This window comes from Mus caroli, chromosome 1 (assembly GCF_900094665.2).
Source record: "Mus caroli chromosome 1, CAROLI_EIJ_v1.1, whole genome shotgun sequence".
Lineage (NCBI taxonomy): Eukaryota > Metazoa > Chordata > Mammalia > Rodentia > Muridae > Mus > Mus caroli.
Genome location: NC_034570.1, coordinates 14834590 through 14860997, shown reverse-complemented (window position 1 = coordinate 14860997; position 26408 = coordinate 14834590). Strand labels below are relative to the sequence as shown.

Below are 26408 nucleotides of genomic sequence, written 5' to 3'. Positions count from 1 at the left end.
AATATAGGGGAATGCCAGGGCCAAAAGAATGGGAATGGGTGGGTAGGGAAGTGGGGGGCGCTATGGGGGACTTTTGGGATAGCATTGGAAATGTAACGGAGGAAAATATGTAGTAAAAATATTAAAAATTAAAAAAAATTCTGCCTGAAGCTAAGGTAAGGAAATTTAGATTGATTGCTTTGAAAAAGGAAGTCTCAAAATAGCCTGGTGTAAATTCTGTTGTGTGGTTACTAAAGTTCACTCTTATGAAGAGCATTTTAATGAAAAGGAGAAAGTTGAGAAAGGAAAAATACAAAATATATGGTTTGAGTATTAAAGGCACCAGAAAGCGAAATGGAGCTGAATTCTGTATTCAAAAATGTTAAATTGAATTAAAGGAGTAGTGATCTTGGGGCAAGATGCCACCCAGCTAAATTTAGGTTCAGGCATGGTAATTCAATACTTTAATCCCAAGAGGCAAAGCCAAGCAGATCTCTGAGATCAAGGCCAGCCTAGAACAGAGCAAGTTCAAGGTGAAGAAAACCTTAAATCCGGGCTTGGTGGATAACACCTTTAATCCCAGTGCTTAGGAAACACACGTGTAGATCTCTGAGTTCAAAGTCAGTCTACACAACAAGTTCCAGGTTAGCCAAGCTTAGGCAGTGAAAGAGCTGGAAAACAAAAAGCTGGTGATAATGTGATAGAACAAGAGGGCATCATGTTCTAGCCCCAGCAAGCAGCAAAACTCAATAGCTTTGGCTATGTGGCTCTGGCTTTAGAGACTAGAATAAAAGGGATTACTGAGATAACTGATGCTGGTTATCTGGAGCTAAGAAATTAGTGGTGATGAAGAAGAGACCAGCATCACTGAGGTGAAATCTGGCAAGTGTTCTCTGAGAGCACAAAAGAAGCAGTTCTGATAGTAATTCTTTGAGTAGATAACTAGTATTATTTTCCTTTCACAGAGGGGAAGAGTCAAAGGCATAGGGAAGTCCAATGATTTGTTTACGATCACACCATACTAAACAAAGACTCCTCATTTGATCCCAGGTAACTTGGTCTCAGAGTGGTACTATATCAGCCATTAGGCCTGCTGCTTCTCATGAATTGCCTTTGGTAAGAAGAAAACACACTCATTCTGTGATCCAGTTTACAAAATTTCATTCATCTAACATGCTTACAACGAAGCACAAAAGGAAGCAAATAGAAAATTGTTTCTAATTTCAGTCATTATTAGTAAGGATGTTTTATGGACATATTTCTCCTCAGAGGACCAGGTGGCAAAACGTCAACTGTCACCTTTGGATTAGGATGCTTACAGCTTCTCCCAGCCAAGCTCAGTCTTACTTGTTACATACCCCTCAATTAAGGATAAGCAGAGAACCTGGAAGTCCAAGGAGGGATTATGCCCCATGATAAGGAATCCACAAAGAAGACAGACGGGAGAAAGATCAGTGTCTTTCCATGGCCCTATCTTTCCAGAGAAGAGAGTAATTCAGAGTTTTTGTTTATCTTTCTAGAGCCACCAAACATGTCTAATTGTAAAGTTAATGAAAGCTATGACTACAGCATCTAAACACCTGTAAAGCAAGTATCTTTTGGTGTGGACACTTAGCTTCACCAAGTTTAAATATTCTCATTTGCCTTGTTAACTTATTATGCTTGTACAATATTTTTTTGTCTGAGTAGCTGGTAATCTGAACAGTCTCATATGTTACTTATAACATGGAAAACCATATTCTTGTTAACTGTCTTTCTTCATTATAAACTGATAATATTCTAGCTTTGTTATTATTAAAATGTTGATATCTAAGTAGATTTCCATATAGTCCCATATTAAATGTATCTATATGCCACTAATGTACTATCATGAAATTTTTTTATCAAAATAAAATTTAACTGTAAATTACCATGGAGGGAAAGAAGCAAGCTCAATTGAAACATTGAGCAGAGAAAGAAAACAAAATATTTGAAGGTCCTTTGGCCCACTTTGGACAAAGAACAAACACACATTCATTTACTCATTTATTTAAAAAGTGTTGAGTACCTATTATATACAAGGCAAAAGCTGGTATTAACAATGAATATTAGAATATGATAATAAATGATGATTTTAAACTGGACCAGTTCATCAACTTGATTATGTTCTAATGACTGGTAGAGTCAAATGGTGGGCGCTGTCCATGAAGGCTCTTAAAACACCCACAATCCTGGTAAATAATATGCACTGTAGTTATAGTTACATTTTGTTTCAAGGCTAATAAATAACACCCCCACTGAGGTGTTTTGAATCCAAACCAGTTACAACTAAGGGTGAAGAAGTTGACTTGTAACATAAGCCAGATCTAGTGTTCCATTTGAATATTTGTGAACATTTGCCATGGTTATAGCATCAAGTACCTAGCAGTATGCATCTTAAAATGCCATATTAAATACAAATGTATTGTTAATAATAAATGCGATAAAGAACAATTAATGTGGAAATTTCATTGCAGATATAGTAGTCCACATTATCTAGATGTAACTTTCCTACCACTTACTAAACTCAAATATTATTTTTGTTTTGTGTGCATATTTTACAATGTGGGAGACTTGTAACATAGTATTACTCATTTTCTGATGACATTTGGAATTGTGGAAGAATGTTGGTTTTGCTTTATTTTATTTAAAAATTAAAGTCATCAATAATGATAAAATTGAAAAATTGAACTAAACACATGAAATCATAATTCTTTTATTTTTATTTCAAGCTCTTCTACTGTATTACTATAATATCCTATTGTTATGGAATTCTTCAAACATGTCTCCTGTTGAATAAATTTAATCTAAAAACTTTAGGTTTTCAGTGGTTATGGTTCATTTCTGTACAAGACTCAAGATAATGGTTTTAAGAATTAATGTCAGGTAAAAATAGCTTCTTTGATTCATACATGAAAATTCCAGATACTTCCTCTCATTAGCTATAATGCTAATATTCTTGAAAAAGTTATAATATGGCAGAGCTCTTTAAAATAATTGAAGTATGTAAATGAGAGGGTAATATTTTCATGCTAAACTAAGTGTTGAATATCCACACATGAAAATAATTACTTTATTACATAATGATCTATGTTTTTATTTGCCTATATTGAAGTTTAATTGTTAACAGTAGAAAAGCTAGAACAATGTAGTGGCAACCAACTTTCTTGACATATACAGGTTTATGTGGACCAAACAGTCTTTCAATTATCCCTGGCTTTTGCAGTCAGGAACTTCTTGTTTGTAGTGTCTTAAATGAAAGGTAAAAAAGCTATAAGAATAAGCTATGGGGAAAAAAAAAAAGAAAACATCTGAAAAGCAAAAGTCTTCTCTAATTATTCTGTTTGCTTTCTTTATTGAACACAGCCTGGGTGCTTTTGTGCCTCTAAAAGTTTAGAACATGTGGAACAGGTAGAAATAGCATAGAAGCGCAAAAACATGGCTCTCACTTCAACCACACAATCATTGCCACCAGCACTTTGAAGGGGCCCCATGTCTTACAGGCAGGACTGCTCAGAAATACCCCTGCTCCTATTCTCATAATTTTTAGGCAAAATAATGTCATTGTATTTGACAGAGAGCCCAATAATGGCAAAGCTCCCCTCCTCTGCATCTGTATACCCCATTGACCAAATTCAGTGTTTCTTTGAACTGTGCAGTTGGCATGGAAGAGTTCATCTCTTATCCCTACAGTGTTGTATAAGTCTTTTGAGTATGTTCTTAGAAATGGGAAAGGGGAGCTAAGAGGAAGGGAAGGGAGACAGTTTCTGGAATTTTTAAACACCACCAAGGCACGGATAATTCAGTAATATGGGGTGACCAAATATTTAGAACTGCTGTCAGCTCAAAAAGTTTGTGACTGTCCTTGTCAGTTCCTCAAACATGTATCAGTGGTTAATTTCAGATTGGCCTATTTAATAGAAAGAGGCACTCTTCAGTGATAGGGAGTTAAGTCAGGGAAGACTGGAGCAGCAGTCATTGGTGACAGACTCCAGTTTGGTCATGCTCTCTGACTGACCCCTAACTATATAGCTGGATAAGAAAGTGCATCAATTATATGTGAAAAAACATGTGCTGCCTCTCCGAAGTCCAGAAGTGCTTGAAAACTGTGGTGTATATAATTCAGAACAATCAAGTACGTGCACAGAAGTTTTATCATAACAAAAAAAAAAAAGTGACAATTCCATCACACAGTTACACTGCTGTTTTCCTCTTTCTCATTGTTTTGGATCGGTCATTTTTTTTTTGTTTACTTTTTTTTGTTTTCATTTCCACTTTTGATTTTATTTTATGGAGGGCTCAGGGAGGGTAAAGATTTGGTCCTCTGAAGATTAGTCACCCTCAATGATGTATATATTAGAAAAAAAAATATGAGCAGCAAGACTCTCTGGAAATAGATTCTGTTTGATGCAGCTAGTCTGTCTTTTCTGTTTTGCCCTCTTTCACAGCAGCCTCTGAAGCTTTCCGCAGCGGGGCTTTCTCCGAGTTGGCATGTCCTTGACCAGAGTCTGCCGCACCACCGTTTTTGTGAGTAGTGTGTTTTTCCAAGTAGTTAAGCATCTCGCTGAGGACTGTCTGGAAAGTGCTTAGAGCTGCACATATTGCTGGGGTCCCAAAACCATGAGTGATCAAACTGGAAATGAGAAGAAGTTGGAAAAATAGGTGAATACTTAGGAACAGAAAAATCCCTTTATTTAATCTAGAACATTCCACCAAACACTTACTGTGTTCCGTGACATTTTGTTTATTATGTTAAACAATACAATTCAATTCTCCCCCTTGACCATAAGAAGCTTAGGATCTATTGAGACAAAGGGTTGTTGCTGACAGACTGTATGCGTACAAAGCATTAGCAAGTCTGAATAACACGTGGTTTTTCATCTCATTAGGAAGTAGGAAGAAAATGCATCTCTTTTGAAGCAAGGATCATCTTGCTTCCCAGAAAATGTCATGCATGTATGTGTGGGCATAAATTACACTTGAGGAAGTCACTCTTGGAGACAAGCAAGAGGACTGAAAGAAGGTCACATCCAAGGAGTGGACATGGTTAGCACATGTCCTATGTATCTAGGATATTGTTTCACTAAACTATGTGCCATTTTATATAACTAAAATGACTCATAAGAGAATCAACGTTGGCTGAATGTGCCTGATAACTGGTTCTTCTGACTTCTTAATTTATTCCTCCCTTCCCCTTCCTTCCTTTCTTCCTTCCTTCCTCTCTCTCTCCCTCTCTCTTTTCTTTTCTTTTCTTTTCTTTTCTTTTCTTTTCTTTTCTTTTCTTTTCTTTTCTTTTCTTTTCTTTTCTTTTTTCTTCTCTTCTCTTCCCTTCCCTTCCCTTCCCTTCTCTTTCTTTCTTTCTTTCTTTCTTTCTTTCTTTCTTTCTTTCTTTTCTTTTCTTTTCTTTTCTTTTCTTTTCTTTTCTTTTCTTTTCTTCTTTCCTTTTTTCTTTCTTTAATAGCAACAGTGTTTTCCTAGGCATAAAACCATCCACTTATGGACTGCCTTGCAAGCTTCTTTTTCTTTCCTGTTTTATACAGGACACTAACCTGTCAACGGTAGAATGAATGTTAGATATAGGTAATTCTCATTGCTCATATAGAAAATGCTTGGCCTCTCTTTCTTCTCAAGGGATCTGTCCATCACACAAGTGACGAGACTACCTTAATGACAGAGACAAATGGAGGCAGAAAGAATCTAGACTACTAGATAGAAATAAAGTTCTATTGTATGTAAGCTGTCTTGAAGACAACTAGTAGAAACTAGTAAGTGTATGTGGAAAATGTGTTTTCAAACTCAGCATCAATAGGACTTCCAATTATGAGACATTTCTCATTGAACAAACATATAACTGTAGACTAACCCTATTATTAATAAAACCATCCACACTGTTCAGTTTTGTTAAATTGTCTTGAAGTGATAGTCATTTTTCATTACAATATAATAATATATCTTATAATAAATAAGAAATATGTGGCACATGCTATACATATATTATAACACAGAACAAAACACTCCATATATATATATATATATATATATATATATATATATATATATATATGTTCTACATCCAATGAGTAAAGCTACTAACTGCAAAAATAAGGCTTGTTAAACGTACAATGACAATAGTAGTTTTCCATTAACTGCTACCATCTTAGAATGTTACCTGATGCCAGATACTACTCTTAATATATGTAATCTTCATTGTCAAACGTAGTGGGATTTTAAAACAATGCTCAGAGATTTACCTGCTTCTTCTTGTATGCTTAACATGCTCAGTAGAAATTCCTTGCCACCAAGCTCAGCAGAAATCTGTATAATACTACATTTATTAGTTTTATTTTTGTTTTATGTGTGTCAGTGTTTACCTACATATGTACCTGAGCACTACTTCCATGCCTGGTGCCCTCAGTGTCAGTTCCCCTGGGACTGGAGTTACAGATGGTTGTGAACTGCCATGTGGGAATCTAATCCAAGTCCTCTGGAAGAACAGTCAGAGTTCTTCACCACTAAGCCATCCTCTTTGGGCCCATTACTATAACAATGATTTCTTTAGGTGAATGAGCTTATCTAGTCTGATTTTATATAGAAATTGGATTCCTCATATGTTAATTTTTGTGTATTTTTATGTGTTTTTTTTTAAAGATAAAATGACGATGGAAAAGTGAGTTGAGTAGAATGCAGTGGAAATGTTGCAATCCCACACAATGGAATATTTTTCAATCATACAAAATAGTCTACTGGGAAATCTAACAACATAGACGAGAGTCTTAGAGAGATCAGACTGGTGACCTCAGGGCAGTCTCAAGGGTCCACAGATGTTATGATTCAGTTTATATGGCCGGCAAAAGAGAAGCAAACCCAGTAGCTACAGTAGTTAGAGCATCAGTTTCCCAGGAGCAGATGATCGGGGTTGAAAAAATTGGTATGAGAAAACTTTGTGAATGATGGAAATAGTTACCAAAGTGTTTGTCAAAACATACCCAGAATGAACAAAATTAACCCCACTCTGCTCAGCTTATTAATTAGTAATGCGATTGAAAGCATTCTGGAATGTTTATTTGGCAGTTGGGAACTAAAATAGAGAAGAGAATTCATATACAGGATAATAAAATTAAAGGTCTGAAATGTCTTAATGTAGTAGAGAGCCTAATTGGTGGGCAACATTTGACCTTAAAATTTATGAGAGATTAAAGAAAACATGTCCACTTAAGTCAGAAAGAAAATTAGTGGTGTAGGTTAGTTACCAAGAGAGGTCTCATTCTAGAGTAGGTTATATAAGGAAAGGCTTGAAATATCAGGAACTTTAAATGCCAGATCAAGATTGAAATTAGAGGCTTTGACAACTCTGATGTAGCGAACTTGCTAGTATATACCAGGTTCTGGGTTCAACCCCATTAAGACAAGAAAATAGAAAGAATTGTCATCTGATGGGATTGGCAGCTCCATCTACCTGGAACCATAATTTCTTTCATTTTCTCTCCAATCATTTGGTTTCATTTTCTTAATACTAATTTGACAGTGAGGAGAAGAAAGGGCCTGACAGCGGGCTGTGAATGCTGTAGTCCTCTGCTGAGAAAACACACACAGTGGTATTTTATGGCACTGGGGAAAAGGGGGAAATGTAATAGATAACAGTCATCTTAATTTTCTTCATGGTTTAAAAAAGTTCTATTTTGCTAGACTTTCCAACTAACATTCTCTAGAGTTTCATTCTGCAGGCAGACACACCTATCCCTGTCCACTCAACTAAAGAAAGTGGGACTTGGCTGGATTCACAGGTAAAACTCCATTTCCACTTTCCCTTAAGGATTAAGTTACCCCTCACCCCCTACCCCAGTTTCACACTTCAGAGATTAGAAGGACACTGTAGAATAAAGTGGTATTGTCTAGAAACAGTGTGATTCTGTGTGTGAGTATGGGGCAGATGGCCTATGGATATGTCATATTTCTGTCATTTATGAATTTTCACCTGGAGCTGGTGGTTAGATTAGTGGTGGAATTTTTATGCATGGCCCTGGGTTTGATGCCCAGCATAGCATCAATAAATCAATTAGTCAGCCAATCAACCATTCATTCATTCATTAGTCAGGCAATTCATTACATGCTATCATCCTCTTGGTAAATGGGATTGACCTGATTAACTTCTAATAATAGGACCTGTAATTTATTTATTTATTTATAATTTATTTTTGAGACACTTTACTATTTATCCCTGGCTGGCCTAGAACTCACAAAACTCTTCCTGCTTCTGCCTCCTAAGTATAAGGATTAAAAGCTTGCACTGCCTCTAGTGTCTTTAATATTTTGAAGCAAGGTGTATTGAAAAATTGTAATCGGGGCTGGAGAGATGGTTCAGCGGTTAAGTGTACTGACTGGTCTGCCTAAGGTCCTGAGTTCCAATCCCAGCAACCACATGGTGGCTCATAACCATCTGTAATGAGATCTGCCCCCTCCTCTTCTGGGATGCCTAAAGACAGCTACAGTGTATAAATAAACCTTTAAACAAATAAAATTAATTAAAAAAAAGAAAAGAAACACTGTAGTCATTATCAATGTTTTGTTTAGTTTTTGCTACTGGGGCTCAAATAGCCCAGGGTGGCTTTAGATTCACTCTATTAGCTTTGGTTAAAGCCAGCCTTGAACTCTAGATTTTCCTGTCCTCATCTCCCAAGTACTGGAATTACAGGCATGTGCCATCATGCTTGGCTCAGTAGTTTCTAACAGCAAAACAACAACAACAAAATCAAAACTACAACAACAACAACAACAACAACAACAAAGAAACAGTACCAAAGACTCAGAAACAAAAGAAAAAACAGACCTCTGTGTAGAGACAGTAAGTTATGGTTTTGGTAATAGGATAGTAGTTACAATCAATGTTATGGCAGGCACTGTTTACATTTAAAATGTATTTGATATTACTTCTGAAAATCTAGCAAGTAATGACTATATATAATAACTTTTTCAGATTTTCTTCATACTTTGTGTATTGATTAGTTTTTGTTTTTTTGTTTTTTTTTTGGCAAATGACACAAGCTAGGGTTGTTTGGGAAGAAGAAAAACTTCAGTTGAGAAAATGCCTCCATCAGATTGCCTGGAGAGAAGCATGTAGGGCATTTTCTTGATTATTTATTGCTGTGGGAGGACCCAACGTACCATGGGTGGTGCTACTCCTGGACAGTTTGTCCTGGATACTATAGGAAAGTAGACTGAACAAGCCATGGACAGTGAGCTGACAAACATCATTGCTTTACCATCCTGCCTAATCATGCTTCAGTTCATGCCTTTGGGTCTTTGCTTTGAGTTCCTGCCTTGGCTTCTCTTCATGATGGTCTATAACCTGTAAGCCAAATAAACCCTTTCAAATGCAAGTTGCTTCTGCTCATGGTATTCTATGATAGCCACAGAAAAGTGACTATAATTCTTGGTTAAGCATTATTTTTTACTTGTGTTCAAAGCCTTGCCCATGTTTATTTTTGAAATATCGAAAGTATAAGTGCTTAGTCAGAATGTGCTCAAATCTCAGAAAAATAGTGGATATCTATGAGAAGAACCAAAACTAATTTATTTTCCTTAATCTAAGTAAGTATAGATCACATTCTGCCAGTCTATGCTAGATCACTGTTACCAACCTGGCTCCACATTTGCCAAATTGTTCTTCAAAATGCTGTATCTATGTCTGGATTTGTCTAAGCATCTCTGGGATCTCCTCTGATCCCTTTCTGTCTTGAAAAGCGGTAGGTTGAACCTAGAACTTCACATGTACCAAGCAAACACTGATTCAATATGTATTAAAAATTAAGCAAAGTGACCTTACTATTTCCTGCTGGACACTGGGCTACAAAGTTGTGGCTGTCATCCACAGATGGGTTTTCCCATTTTTTTCAGGCTACAAAAATTGCTGAAAACAATCTGTATCTTTAGACTACACACCAGAAATCTGAACCAAGAGGAAAAAAGCAATCATCATTTAGATAGATTAAAGCTAATTTCATTCTGTAAAAATTTTAACTTTCTTTTTGGTTACACTGGGCATTGAATCTGAGACCCTGCGAATGTCAACCAAGCAAGTAGCCAACCAGGAGTTATACCCTCACCTCCAAATTTCTATATAGACAATGTTTGGATGCAGAGATCTCTTTCTGGCCCTTCTTTTGGTGCATGAGAAGGTTGGAATAACTTGGGGGCTGTTATTATTACTGTACTGTTACATTATCTTACATTGCTCTTGAGTGGTTGCTCTCATGGAACTTATGATTCCTAGTACTGCACATAGGGGCTTCTTGTGCTCAGTTCAGTTCTGCTTTTTTGCTTCTGGGAGACATACAAGCTTCAAGACTCCAAGGGAGGATCACCTTCCCATTTTGTTCCCCCCCACACCACATACTTACTCATTGAAGAAGAAGATTGACCTGTCATTTGAGGCTCTGTGAGTGTCCTTACCATTAGCACTAGGTGATGTCTGCCACAAAATTTATTCTTGCAAACATGGGAACAACAACAAGGGCAAATGACTTGGCAATAGACCCCAGAAGACACCTGCAAAGGGTACTGGGTCTTCTCTGACAAACTTTACTTGTTTAGTACCATGTAGATGAGGTATTTTAGTTCCTGGAAGTAGTATAAATTTAAATACAGGCTAGCTCAAGAGATCCTTATGCTGGGGGGAAAATTGGAAGCTTATTTTTGCTATAATTTGAGAGTTATCTATGATTCATAGCCTAAACAAGGAAACAGAATAAAGCAGAAACCAGCTGGTGACGCTCACTCCCTCCATGAACAATGGGCACATTGGGGAAATATATATGGCCCCAAGTGCTTTCTTAAATAGAATTTAATTAAGGTACATAATGAAAGTGTTTGGTTCCCTGGTGGTGGGTGATGGGGAGCCACCCAAATCTGCTCATCGGAGTGGCCTTGACAGCACTCAAATATTCCATGATTTCTTAAGCTCTTTTTTTCCCCTCAACCACAAACATACATTAAAAATTTACCTCTCCAGCTTATTTCATTTTGTAGCTCTTACCCTGGAGATCCTGATTTAATTGGTTTGGGATGAGATCCACAGGATCAGCATTTAAAATACTATTCCCACGCAGCTTAAATGTATACAGGGAATTGAATTATCTCCCTATGGCCAAAGAACACTGTATACTGCCTGAATGTCTCCATCACGATCACAACAGCAACTATAGAGCTTCCGTTCTAGAGGAAGTTGGTATAATGAGATATAAAATGATTCAGTGACTCAGTTTTATAAACATGGAGCTAAGCAACAGTTCAGCTCCAGAAAGGTCCAGGGAGCCAACTGTACAATAGTTAAATGTCCTTCATTGAGAACACTCAGTCACAAAACATGTTCAAGGGCCTTCCTATGAGACTGACACTCTGGAATCTCAGTTTGGAGAAACAAGGCTATAATGTACCTGGTGGTCTGCCATGTTGGGAGATGAAGGTCTCTCTGTCACTTTGAGTCCACACTTCTTCCATCCACTCAGCCTCATTGAGATCCCAGAGGGACATGGTTTTGTGATCCCAGGTTATTTTAATCTAATTTATTAGCAAAGTTGACTAAGAATGAACAAAATATTGTGAGCATGAAGGGAGACCCAAGCCAGTCACAGCCTCACCACACTTTGACATCTGCACTGAACTTCCTTTGTCGGGGAACAGGGTGCCAGAGGCTAAAAACAATTAGCTATTTTCTTAGATTTATCAATTTGAGGACATCACATTTTCATTTTGGAAAGGGAAATTTCTTTGGAGTAGAGGTAGGGTAGCTTTAAAGTTAGGATAGGAGCCTTTAAATGTGAATGTTACTGAACTTCCAATTCTTAAAAATCGATTGTAGTGGTGAACTGGAAAGAGAAGAAATAAGATCTTATGGAAGCAAAGTATGAGGGGTGATTGTAAGTGGGATAATAACTCAAGAGTGGGGCAAAGTATACCATTATCTGGAGGAAGTATAGTGAAGAAAACACAGAACTTCACTGCATCAACTTCCAAAGGAACGCACAGAGAAAGATTAGACAATTGTAGTGTGTTCTAAATCCTAGCATCTGACTAGGAAACCCGACTTGCAACCCTAGTAAACTTCCCCTTGCTTTTGGTCATACATTCCATCCCCTTCTATAGAAACCCCAGAAATATAAAAATTCACTAAATAAAGCTTATATATTTCCTCAATGTACCCATTGTTCAAGTCTTTTATTTGCTACTGGTGGTTATCACATGGCCACATCAACAGATTCTTTTCATTATAAACAGCTATCTCTAATTTCAGCTATTCACATTATTCAATTTCCTAGGTGACAAAGACAAAAATCCATTTAAAAATGTTAGCAAGAGATTGTAGAATTGTTGTTTTTGGTTTTGGCAAGGGATAGTGACTGAGTGTGCATGAGTGTGAACATGTGGTGTGTATTGAACCCACATATCCATTATATGGAGGCCAGAGGAAGACTTCCAATGTCTTCCTGTATCCCTTGTTGCCTTATTCCTTTAAGAAGGGGTCCCTCACAGAACTAGAAGGCCTTCATTTCCGGTAATCTGTCTGAGCACTGAGTTCTGAGGATCCATTGGTTCTCATACCCCAAGCCTGTGGTTACAGTCACAGAGAGTGTGCCCAGCTTTTAATGCGGCTGCTAAGGATTTGAACCCAGATCCTCATGCTTGCACTCCTGTTCATGGAGCCATTTCTCCACTTCCACAATCCTTTAATAAATCTGCCTCCTGGCAAAGATTTTTTTTTTCTCGATCAAAATGCAGTCTCTTGAATTTTCCGTAGCCATGAGCTTTCTCATAAAACCAAGTTTTAACAAGAATATTGTGTTACTATGTCACACCAGGAAAGCTCCACACCTGATATCCAACCATTGTTGGTACCTGATTAAATTGTGCCTCATTCACTGTCTTTACTGTGATTTCTGATCACCCTAGCTTGTCTTTAACAAGAATCCGGTTAGGAAGGCTTAGCTAGAGTCTCTCTACTCTGATGTTTCCTTCTAGTAACCTTACGCCTACTGATTCTGCTGCTGTATTTGCAGTAAGTTATCATTGATCTGTGCCATGTTTACATGTGAGCCATCCCCCTCCCCTATTGTCTGACCCTACTGCAATAATCTCATTATATCCACAACAGGGACATCTTGGCTATTTTGTACTATCTAATGCTTTACCTGTAAGATCTGGGCAGTGTTTGGTTAGATGCCACACAGCTTATACAGAGCAATAAATACCAACAATAAATGAACTTTTCTTGATTTTGTACTTTAACATAGATTAATTAAAGAGAGACATCATGACTCCTCTTATATGCTAAATAAACTGAAGCCTTTACCTGGTTTATGTTTATAATTTTATTTTTGCTAGTAAACATTTTACAAGAAAGGCTTCTTTTAACTGTAACAATCCTTACAGGCCTCCTCCTCTTTGCATTTGGATGTCGCCCTCGTTTGGCTGTTAATTTAGAAGTTCCAAAAGAATGTGCCAACCCCTCATCTTTATACACTATTCATTGGCACAGTGGAACAAAGAGACAACTAAGATTTCAGTCTTCTGAGGTTTTTGCTGAGAAAAAATTCTGGTTTTACTGGGAGGCCAGCCTCTCTGAATTGAGCAGAAACAGTATTCTAATTTCTTATTTATATGGACCCATGTGCTCCTGTGACCTCATATTCAAGGAGATTATGAGAACATAAGACACAAGGAATGGACACATTTTTATAATCTCTTCAAATCTGAAAAAGTCTACTTTTAAGAATTCAGACAAACATGGCTGTGGTTTGAATTGGGTTGTCTGTCCTCTCCTCTTCTCCTGCCTCATACCATCATGTATTAATGCCTTATACCATCATGTACATCAGGTCCAGAAACAGTGAGTCCATGGGAGCAGCCTACAGATTTCAATTCTATCTATTCCCAACTCCTGGTAGGTGTTGTGGTGTCTGTTGTGTTTGCCATGGCAATTCCTACTGCTGATGGTACTCAGTAAGTGATAAATAATAAATAAACTTGCCCCCTGTCATTTTGATGGAAACAAGTGTCTCTGAAGGCTGTGTGTGACTCCTTAGAGGGGTCACTACTATTGTCACTGCTTTCCAGAGCACAGTGCTATGTCATCTGCAGTAAAAACTAGAGATACTTATCTTTGTGTTACAGGGCCAGATCACCTGCTCATCATTGTCTAAACACAATTAGTCTGCTGAAGGTAAGCCACAACTCTCAAGATACTGAGTCCACAATCCTGTAAGGTATAATGTTGAGCACTCTGCACTCTGAAGACTTTGATTAAACAAAATAGTAACACAGATGGATGTTACTAATTACAGAATCTTCTTTGCCTATCCAATAATGTTCCTTCTGCACTTTTTGCCTAGCCAGTACTTAGCAAAAATTGCAGGAGAACATGACTCTGCAAATTGCCTATGTTAACTGCAAGGCAGGCTAGCATGTTTCTCTGTCCTCTTTCCACTACAATCAGTTACCACTGGCAGCAAAAAGCAACAGCAACAAAAACACAGAAAGAGACACACTCTTGTCTAATGCATTTTTACCCAGATTACTAGCAAAATAATATATGAAGAACCTTCTCAATATTATTATTATATAAGTTACAAATTCACACCGTTTTTTACTGGCTTTTCTGAAAAATGAATTTGTGGTCCAAAAAGATGATTTGGCAGGTCAGTGTTCTTGTTGCCAAGCCTGATTTCCATTCTGAGGAGCTAAATGGTAGAAGGAGAGAACTGACTACAGCAAGCTGTCCTCTGACCTCCATGCATGTGATAGCATGTGCACACACACATGTTTTAAAAGATGCAAATGAATCATTTCTTTCAAAGGATGAGATAAAATGCTAAAAGCTAGGAAAGTCTTAGGTCTATGGTTCTCAAACTTGGAAACTAACATAAATCCCAGAGACCCATTTTTGATATATTGGCTTTAATCCTTTAGGTTTGCAAAAGCGCTTTATCAGTAAGTTTGCTCTGAGGCCAAATTTAATGACCACACTTATAAACTATATATTGTCTTTTCAAGGTTGACCAATGAGACATCATTTACTAACCTCTTGTTAAAGGAGTTATTGTTAAAATTGTGAATTTGTTCAATTGTTACATTGGTAAAAATGTTACTGTTGCCTTTAAAAATGCATGCAAAGTGAAACCATGTATCCATTTAAATCCTCTGCGGCTGCTTCAGGAGCTTTCAATCCGGTTGTAGCTGAAAATGACAGCCAGCTGTGGTTAAATGATGTAATTTTGACATGGGAAAGAGTGAAGCTGCATACTTTAAATTACTTATAGAAATGAATGCAAAATGGATCAAAGACCTAAGTGTAAGATCTAAAACTGTAAAACTTTTAGAAGACAACATAGGAGAAAGCCTCAACACATTGGATTTAGCAAGTATTCTCTAATGTAAAGCAGAGAGTGTAGACAATCACTGTAACAATATACAAATTAGTCTACAACAAAAACTTAAAAATTTGCTTCAAAGACACACATTCAATGGAATGAAAAGGCAAGAAGGTAGAAAAGAATTTGCAAGTTGTGAATCTAATATTTAATATAAAGGTTAATTTAAAAAAAAAACAAGGATTGCTTCAGCACAGCACAGAAACTTGAGACTATTGAATTTGTATCTATCACAAATTGCTAAGAAACCTACAAACACGTGTTCAAAATCATTAGTCCTTAGGAAGATGCAAATTAAATGTGCAGAGAAAAGTGAGCTACTATTATTTTTAAAACGTCAACAGTAAGTGTTGGAGAGGATGTGCAAAAATGTAAATATTTGTAGAAGCTAACAAATATAATAGATGTGAGTACATTCATAATGGAATATTATGTGGTCTTAAAGGGAAGAGAATTATGACATATGTGGCAACAGTTATGCACCTTCAGTAAATTATGCCTGATTAAGTAGTCATAAAAGGTATCTATTATATAATTTGCAATCAGAGCCACAGAAATGGAAAGTAGGAGCATATATTCCAGGACCAGAAAGCCAGGGAAATGTGGAGTTGTTATTAGTGGATATAATCTATAAATTTTGTAAAACACAAATTCTAGGAGCTTGTTCTCAAAACAGTGTAAATATGCTTAACTATAAAGCTGAATTCTACTGAGAAAGAAGGAGTACATATGTTTTTAGTACAACTTACAAAATATAGACTTTTGGAAAATTTCTACAAAATGTATTTTAATCCCAGAATCCTAAGAAACTAGAGGCTTTTATACAAACAAACAGTCTGGAATGTGAGAAAAAGTAAATGAAAATTCTGGTAAGTGTTTAAAAGTAAAATAAACAAAAAATCATAATTAAGATATTCAAAGTGCTCAAATATAATTACTAAAATTTAGAGATACTGTTATTCTAAAGTCACTATTAATTGCTATACTTATTAATTACTCTTAAAACTGTTATACATTTAGTGTAATTAAATATAGAGATTAGTGTATTTAAACATATAGTTTTGTGCTTCACATTGTGATTGAGAATCTATAGTCACATATTTTAAGAGCTTTGAATCTCAGCCATAATCTCGTTATCTCATAATCTCATAATCTCAGCCAGTTACCTATTTAGTTCTTTTGAGACAGGATTTTTCTGTGTAACCCTGACTGTCCTGGAACTCTGTAGACCGGGCTGGCTTTGAACTCAGAGATATGCCTACCTCTGGAGAGCTGGGATTAAAGAATGAAACCACTATCTGGCTATTTAGTTCTTTAGTTTCAGAGTAAACACCACCTTGTTGCCATATTCTAAGGAGGAAGGTAAATAAGAGAATGAAAGCCTGTAAAAATGTTGCTCACTTCTTATTTTAGATATCAGAGTTTTCTCTAAAGAGTTCTGTGGACTCGGGAGATAGATGGCTTACAGGCAGAGTGTTTGCTTGCTAGAGAAGAATGAGCTAGAGAGATGGCATGGTGGTTAAGAGCCCTGGCTGCTCTTCCAGAGGTCCTGAGTTCAATTTTCAGCAAGCACATGGTGGCTCACAACCCTATGTAATGGAATCTGCTGCCCTCTTCTGGAGTGTCTGAAGGTAGTGGCAGTGTAGTCATATACATCAAATAAAAAAATCTAAGAAAAAAAACCATTTATACTTTCTAAGTTTATAGAAATCATTAATGTACTACTAAAGATTTAGTCATTGATATTTAATTAACTTCAATCGGATCTGTTCAGTTAACAATTTACCCTATCAACATAAGTAACTGTTTAAAAGATTTCAGAAACCTGGACAAAAATTTCTTAGTGTTCTTTGATTTCATAATATACATTCTCATGAAGCCATAGTTTCTTGATAAACATAAAAGGATATTCCATTTTCTGATCTTAGATTTTCTGGTCTAAAATGCCTTAATCACCATGTTTTCTTAAATTGATAGTCTCAAATAATCAGGCTGTCACTCCTGTAGTCTGAATATTTGTATCTTCCTCTCCTCAAATTCATACACTGAACTAAACCTCAATACAACTAAACCTCAATACAATACAATACAATACAATACAATACAATACAATACAATACAATACAATACAATACAATACAATACAATACAATGCAAAGAGCTGCCTCCAGAGATGATTAAGTCTTGGTAGGTTGGATTCATGCTCTTTTCTTTTTCTTTTTTTTTTAATTAGATATTTTCTTTATTTACATTTCAAATGCTATCCCAAAAGTCCCCTACACCCTCCCCACTCCCTGCTACCCAACCCACCCACTCCCGATTCCTGGCCCTGGTGTTCCCCTGTACTGGGCATATAATCTTCGCAAGACCAAGGGCCTCTCCTCCCAATGATGGCTGACGTGGCCATCTTCTGCTACATATACAGCTAGAGACAGGAGCTCTGGGGGTACTGGTTAGCTCATATTGTTTTTCCTCCTATAGGGTTGAAGACCCCTACAGCTCCTTGGGTACTTTCTCTAGCTCTTAAGAGTCTCTTGAAAGTTTGCTGCTACCTTTCATCACACAGTACTGAATTAAAGGACCTGAAGACAGAGACAGAGCCCTCAGCGGACACTGATTCTGCCAGCACCTTGATCTCAGGCTTCCCAGTGCCGGAATCTAAACTATACACTTACATCTTCTATACATTATCCAGTCTAGAGTATCTTGTCACAGCATTTGGAACAAAGTAGAACAGTCATTATTTTATTAACATAAGTATATCTCTAACTGGAACTACAATGGCAGTACAGAACCGGGAGGGCTGGGTGTGGCTTAGTTGCCTAGACTCTAAGCAGATGGGAAAAGCTGTCTTACCTGAAATGTGTTAAGTGCCTCTGGATGTCAAGGTCTAGAATGGGAGTGGGTCTGGAGGATCCCAGTGGTGATCTATCCTGGCTCAGGAGGTCTTGAAATTCTTTACAAATTTGCCTGCAACAAAGAGTACAAAGCTGAAATTGCACTCTTGATATGAACTTTTCATGTCATTAGATATTATCTGTCAAGAGATATCATCTGTCAAAGTCTGTTTCCCTTTTAAAGGAGACCAGGAGGACTATTCAATCAGCAGTCTCAAATTCCACCGTATTGACGTTGCAGGACAAGAAGATGATAGTAAAGCGCTCTCCAAGACACTGATCAAACCCATGCTCATTGTTAAACTGCATCTTTACATGGTAATCGCAGGATAAAAGAAAATTCATATGAGAGAACTGTAATTAGCAATTGTGTGTGTGTGTGTGTTTAGAACATCAAATCTATAGAAAATTTTAACTGAAGTTATAGGCTTACATCATTCAAAGTCATAATACAAGCTAACTTTGGAAATTTTTTTCACCCAATATGCCAATATAATTTACTTTTTAACTATTTTCATGCTTCAGTGTTTGAAGTTGATGATCTCTCTCTCTCTCTCTCTCTTCTGCTTCCTGTCTTTCTTCCTTCCTTTCTTCTTTCTTCCTTCCTTTCTTCCTTCCTTCCCTTCCCTTCCTTCCTTCCTTCCTTCCTTCCTTCCTTCCTTCCTTCCTTCCTTCCTTTCTTTCTTTCTTACTTCCTTTCTTTCTTTCAATTCTTTTTTTTATTAGATATTTTCTTTATTTACATTTCAAATACTATCCTGAAAGTTCCCTATACCCTCCCAGTGCCCTGCTCCCCTACCCACCCACTCCCACTTCTTGGCCCTAGCGTTCCCCTGTACTGGGGCATATAAAGTTTGCAAGACCAAGGATGATCTCTTATTCCCAAGTAATTCCACCAGTCCTAAAAAATATAATCGCTAGGCACTTTCCTATTTCAGCTGCTACTTTGCAGACCTTTTCCCACTGTTCTCCTTTTCTTATATGGTTATGAATTCTAGCCTATATGTAATAATAAAAGCATTGCTGGGCATCATGACTATCAGTTAATCCCTTGAAGTGTATAATTGTAAAGTGTGTGTGTGTGTGTGTGTGTGCATGCGAGTGTGTGCGTGAGCATGTGAGTGTGTGCATGCACACATGAGGGTGTTTTGTGTGTGAGTGTGAGCATGTAAATGCCATGGTACCCCTGTGGAGGTCAGTGGACAGCCTCAATGTCAAATGTCACTTTCTACTTTTCTAAGAAAGTGCCTTTGTCATTTTGCCCCTTCACACACCAGGGTAGCTGGCTCATGATCTCCTGGGACTATCCTGTCTCTGCCTCCTATCTCACTGAAGGAGCAATGGGTTAACAAAACCAGTACTTAGTTTTATGTAACTTTTGGAAATTCAAATTTAGTTCTTTATGATTGCAGTGCAAGTAATTTTTATCCATTGAATCATCTTCCCAGGCCAGAAAATATGTTTTTAAAATATACATATAATAAAATGAATGAATGTAGCAGCTATAGAATGAAATCAATAAACATGAAAAAATTTCCTAAATGCATGTTTCATATATAGAAGAGACTAGCTGATATTCAAGGGATAATACAGTTATCATGTATGTTTATCTGTTGTTGTGTGGAGATTGTTGTAAAATACAGCAGTTTGGTTTTGCTTGTCATTATGAGCAAATGCAGATAGGTCAAATCACTCCAAATGACCATTAGGGTACTAATAGTTCGGCTTCAAATCATCTGACAATTATTTATTTTAAAAGTGCCAAGAGGGCTGCATAGGAGGCTCAGTAAAACCTCTTGTCAGTGAGCCTGAGACATCAGTTTCATTTCCTGGATCCACATGGAGGAGGATGAGAACCAACTTCCTGAAGGTTGTCTTTTGACCTCTACTTGCATGCCTGGCATACACACACACATGTATGCTCATGTGCACACACAAGCAAGCACCTATATGCCAACTCATTGTGGCTTTATTCCTAGTAGCCAGAAACTGGACACAACCTAGATGTCTCTCAACCAAATACTGGATAACGAAAATGTAGTACATTTACACAATGGAGTATTACTCAGCTGTTAAATTTGAACTAGAAAAATAAATCAACTTAAGTTAGGTAACTCAGACCCTGAAAGACAAACGTGGTATGTACTCCCTTATAAGTTGATGCTAGTGGTTAAGTAAATGAGCTGCAATCCACTGAGGCTTAATAACACGGAGGGCTTTAGCAGGGAGCATAAAACTCCTTGCGAAGGGGAAATTGAATAGATTGCGTGGGTGGACAGGAGGTGAGTAGGCATGGGTACAGGGTGGTGGTGGTGTGCAAAGGTGCAGGGAGAGACAGATCAAAGCAGGGAGTCTGGGAGGTGATGTTTGGGAACCTAATGTAGTGAAAACTTCCTGGAATCTATGAGAGTGACCCTGGTGAGGACTCCGAGTTACGGATGATATGGAGATTTAACTGGTCATCTTTTGTATCAAGGCAAGATAGTGATGGGCCAGGGTTGCATTAGATTGAGTTGCTGGCTGAGGGATTTTGTGGAGATCCTGAAACAACTCACGTTGATGCTAGGACAGACAATGATAGATAGAAAGCTGACAAGAAGGCCCCATTGTTGAGTACAATATCCAAACAGCTCACTAAACATGGAGAAGCAGAGCAGATGCCTTCCTGGAGCCTTCGAGTTTATGTTCTAGTTTCTTTGGTGTGGGCAAGAATTCTGCAGACTAGGGAAAGCGAAACCCTGATATCAACTCAGCAACAACATCTTTGACATACAATCGGGCCCGTCTGCAAGATGTGCTGCGGAAAGGATGATGCAGAACTTGTGGGAGCTTCCAACCAATGTCAGGTTTAATGAGGCTGATACCACAAGGGGGAGCTCATGCTTGACACTGCCTGGATTGCCAGGAACTAGACTTGGATAGCCCAAAGACCTAGGATAGTTACATTGTCTAGTCCTCATCAGATAGGCTTCCTCTGACAGTAGATTGGAGTGAGTGCAGAGACTCGCAGCCAGACAGTATTTGGAGAGAGAGTCTAAACTGAAGATCTCTATTGAGTCCCTCCCCTTGGAGCTTGAGCACCCAATGGAAAAAGGGGAGGAAAGATGGTAGGGATCAGTGGCAATGGAGGACACAAGGAAAACATGTTCTTCTGAATCAAGTATGCAGGCTCCCATGGGCTCACAAAGTTTGAAGCAGCAAGCACAGGGTCTGCATGGGTCTGCACCATATCCTCTGTGTATGCTCTGACTGTTAGCTTGGTGTTTTGTGGGACTCCTAACAGTAGAAGCAGGTGTGTTTCTGACTCTTTTGTCTACTCTTGAAATCTTTTCCTATGGATATTGATAGTGAGACTCATATATATATATATATATATATATATATATATATATATATATATTGCCAAGAGTGTTGTTAAGAATTTACTTTATGCATTTTTATGGAACTTTTCTCTCTGAAGTGAAACTGGATAGCTTTCAGGATAGTAATTGAGTTATAATAGTTGAGTGTAACTTCATTTATGTATTTAGTAGCATTTTGTAGTGCCACCATTTTATGTTACACAGGAGCGATTCCTTGTTACATTTGTTTTAGATTTCTAACTAAAAACATAAATATAGCCCTTTGCTCCAGACTTTTGGACGAATTATATGAACTCTGATGATGCAGTAGTCCATGATTACAATCTTTTTGGTTTTTGCCCCCCACACAAAGATTAGACTGGTTTCAAGTCAAGTCTTCATTTTTCTCTCAGATTGGAAAGCATTTTAAGCGACTAAACACCAATGATTATTTAGATCAATGAATAAATCAACTTACAGTTTTACAAACCCTCCTCATCCTTGTCCAAACAACATAGCAAATTGTAGTCAAATTGGAGAGTGAATAATGAAAAGTCAAGTTTGGTAAGCTTGAACTCTTGCTAGGTAATTCAGCATAGGACATTGCTCTCTAGCTATCAATTGGACTTTATAATCTTGTCATTTATTTAGAGGACACAGGACAATTTATGTCTTAAATACAGATGACAATCCTGTAGGATTCAGCTGCAATTACCACCCTCTCCACAGGACAGTCAGGGAATTAGTATTCGCACTACTTTCCTTCTTATTTAAGTTCTTCTTTCTGAAGCTGAGATATGAAAAGACTCTTTTGTCTCAAGACAAAATGTCATATGATGAATTATGTAACAAAGATGATCTTCAGTGACTCACAACCTTCTAACTTCATCACTTACGTCATTGTCCTTAAGGAGGTTAAAAATTTTAGCAGATTTATGGATTTAAAGTTTGGTGTTTCTACTGACGGTCGATATTAAAATAACAATATTCAATTAAGGTCGCTGGTTGTTACCTTAACATGGATCAACTGTTAAACATATTTATTTCTAATCCAGTGAGGAGGCTTTTCTGTATTTTCTATCAACCAAATAATAAGTATTGTATCTGGTTTAAGATGCATCTAGTTTCTATCTTTCTGTCTAAACAATTATCCTAATTATACCAAAATATTTGGTTAACTACCAAACACTGGAAACAAAGATACTTTTGGAGGGTCACTGCATGTAAGCAAATGTATCTGTAACTGTGCATTTTACAAAATATCCTGGAGATATTGTGAAATATATTATTTATCAAAGATGGAAATCAGTGATTGGTTATGTCACTGAAAGAATTTTGTATTTCATGTGTATTTGGAAATTTTATTATATTTTACTCTCTCTCTCTCTCATGTGTGTGTGTGTGTTTGCATGTACATGTGATAACACAGAAGTGGAAGTTGGATGGTAACTTGCAGAATTTCTTTCCATCACATGAAATCTTGGTATTGAATTCAGGTTTGTGTGCACTTGGGGGTAAGTTCCTTTAGCTGTTGAACCCTCTATCTGGCCTAATTTCTACAGATTCTATTAAGAATTGTCTTGGTAGTCCAGTTTCTACTCAAGTAAACCTTGATGCCTTCGTGCAGATGGTAGAATTCTGGGAGAATCTATTTCATTGCTAGAATGTAAGCCCCCTTGTTTTTAGAGAACTCTTATTTTCTAGACTGTCATTTACAGGAGGTCAGGAAAACTGGGCATGAAGGTGCATGAAGGCATCTCCACAGCACTTACTTGGTGGCTAGGATCATCTTTTTTCTTGCTGTCTGTTCTTTCTGTTCCATATGTTGTCTGGCGAGATGCTCTCCTACTGCCTTGGCTGGAAACTCTGTTTCACATGTGTAGCCAAAATCCCGAGCCAAGTGCAAAGCCTCACCTATTGGTGGAAAACACAAGTCACTGGCTTATCCATATTTGACCTTACAAAGGTAATGCTGTGAGTTTTCTCCAACTCTCATACGTGGGTGTGTTCACATGCAGCATGTTGTTTCTATCTAATTTAAACAGTGTTTCTATTTAATTTAAGCAAAGCTGCAGGAGAGATGGCATCTGTGAGGAATGGCAATGGAAAACAAGGAACTGGAACTTTCCAAATAAAATGGAGATCAAATCCGTGACTCAGGTGTTTTGCTGCTTTTCTTTGATTGTCTCACTTCACCACAGTTGTAGTCATGATCACCAATGGAAAAGCTCCTTGGAAATATATGTGTATATATGCAAATATCAATGTGTATATATATTTGTTGCTGCTCAGATAGATGTCTATAATCTATAGACAAGCCATTCTGATGACTTTTCCATGAGACTGATCAAAATATACAGCAATGAGCTCAAAAGACTTTGAAAGCTGTTATTGCTTTATAAAATGAAACACTTTCATGAATTTCACACTGCAGTGTTAGAGATGGTTTATTATATGACTATAATACTATCAACATCAGGCCTTCCAGAAGGCTCTGAAGTACTGTCCAGCTTTGGAAAATTCAAAACAGAGCAGAATCATAAACAACTTCTACTTGTCCATAAAATATTGAGTGCAAGTAAAATTTTAATATGTGGGATAAAATATCTTACCAAGCAAGTACTATTTGCTGAAGAAAATTATTCTAGAGTATAATGGTCAATGTTTTAAAAATTGCTTATTCAAAAGTCTTACCTGACAGGTAAAATTTATTTAAAAATCCAAATTTCTGAATGAGAATACAGTTTAGGTGTAAGCTGCTTGCATGGAACGCATGAGGTTTAAACTCTAGAAACATGCATGCCATTGTGAGCAAGTGCTTGTATACACACAAATATATGATTATTCAAATATATATTCAAATATATAAATCAAACCTTGCCACATATGTACTAAGTGATGACTTCATTCAAGGAAATCTTTTTTTAACTTTTTGTTTCATTGTTATATTGCATTGGTGTTTTGCCTGATTATTTGTCTGTGTGAGAGTGCCAGACACCCTAGACAGTTGTGAGCTGCCACATGGGGGCTGGGAGTTGAACCTAGGTCCTCTGGAAGAGCAGCTATTACTCTTAACTGTTGAGTCATTTTCAGGGCATGTTTAATCAGATGTAATAGGAAGACAAAATAGGACTGGTTTCTCTGGCCTGGGGATGTAGTTCAAGAGCTTGCCTAGCTTGTATGGACACAAAATAAGAAAGCTGCAGAGCAAGTTTGAGGCCGGGTGGACCACATGAGACCCTGTCTAAAGACAAAGGGTGGGGCGGCTGGATGACTGCATGGTAAAATTCTTGCCACATAAACTTGAACACTGAAATCAATCCCTGAACCAATGTCAAGGGAGAAGGAGGAACAGATTTCCATGTTTGTCCTCTGACCTCTATTTAGCATGTATTTACACATGTGCATGCACATATACAAGGCACACACACACACACGCATACAAATTGGGATAGCCATAGCATCATTAGCAGCCATAACAATAAGAAATTAAATACTATAATAGCAATTTATGGTTTTCATTGCATCTTTATAAGAACTGTATACAATACCTACCCTTGTGTATGGGTGTTGTAGAGATAGGAGATGTGGTATTACAAATATCAAATGATTCTTAACGTGTTTTACAGAAGTAAGAGAAGGTGGGAATCATGGGGCAGGGGTGACCCAACAGCCACATAATTAATCAGAATTTTCCTTTTCCATGTAGAAGTGAAAAAGAATCAGGATTGATGACAATTTTTTGTGGTCTTTGTTTAAAAACTGGTCAACATAATACTCTAAGAAGTTACTGGACTTGAACTTGCTGTATGCTCATAGAACAGGAAACTTGTTGATTGGTAAGTCCCAGGAGTGCATGAAAGTTGATAATAGAAGAGATTAAGTGGAAGAGACAGTCATAGACATGAAGAAGTATATACCTACAGATTAGGAGACATCAATAAAATATTCTAAGTAAAATATTGTTTTTCAAAATCAGAATTGCTCCTGTTTTTCTATTAAAAATAAGGCTTTTAGTTTTAAAAAACTAACAAAGTTAGCAGCTGTAAAGAACAGGAAGGCCATTTAAGATTTCAGAAAGCTGAGGACCATAGTTCTTCCTCTCCCAAAGTTCTCTCTTTAAAGAAAAAATAGATATTTTATTTACATTTCCTGGTTTCACGTCTGACAACCCCCTATCCCATCTCTCCTCCCTCTGCTTTTATGAGGGTGTTCCCCTACCCACCTGCCCACTCCAGCTTCCCCAGTCTGGCATTCCCCTAAACTTGGGCATCAAGCTGTCACAGGACCAAGGGCCACTCCTCCCACTGATGTCTGACAAGGCCATCCTCTGCTACATATGCAGCTGGAGCCATGGTTCCCTCCGTGTGTACTCTTTGGTTCGTGGTGTAGTCCTGGGAGCTCTGGGGTTACTGGTTGGTTGATATTGTTGTTTGTCCTATGGGGATGCAAACCTCTTTAGCAGCTCCTTCGGGATCCATCCCATATACTGTCACCAAACCCACACACTATTGTAGATGACAAGAAGTACTTGCTGACAGGAGCCTGGAATGGCTGTCTCCTGAGAGGCTCTGCCAGAGCCTGACAAATACAGAGGAAGATGCTCATAGCCAACCATTGAAAAGCACAGGGCCCCCCAAAGTTCTCTTAAGCGTTCTTTCTTTCTTTCTTTCTTTCTTTCTTTCTTTCTTTCTTTCTTTCTTTCTTTCTTTCTTTCTTTCTTTCTTTCTTTCTTCCTTTCTTCCTTCCTT

General features: G+C 37.5%; 1 protein-coding gene across 1 annotated transcript in view; it reads right to left on the bottom strand.

Moving 5' to 3' along the window:
- Positions 1 to 1996: 1996 nt before the first annotated feature.
- Positions 1997 to 26408, bottom strand: part of Tfap2d (transcription factor AP-2 delta) — a 55212-nt gene continuing 30800 nt past the window's right edge. The window contains exons 6-8 of the mRNA XM_021170917.1: positions 23430 to 23571; positions 18276 to 18389; positions 1997 to 4630 (exon numbers count right to left, since the gene is read on the bottom strand). Coding sequence (XP_021026576.1) covers positions 4411 to 4630; positions 18276 to 18389; positions 23430 to 23571 — 476 coding nt within the window. The 3' untranslated portion in view covers positions 1997 to 4410. The remainder of the gene's footprint in view (positions 4631 to 18275; positions 18390 to 23429; positions 23572 to 26408) is intronic.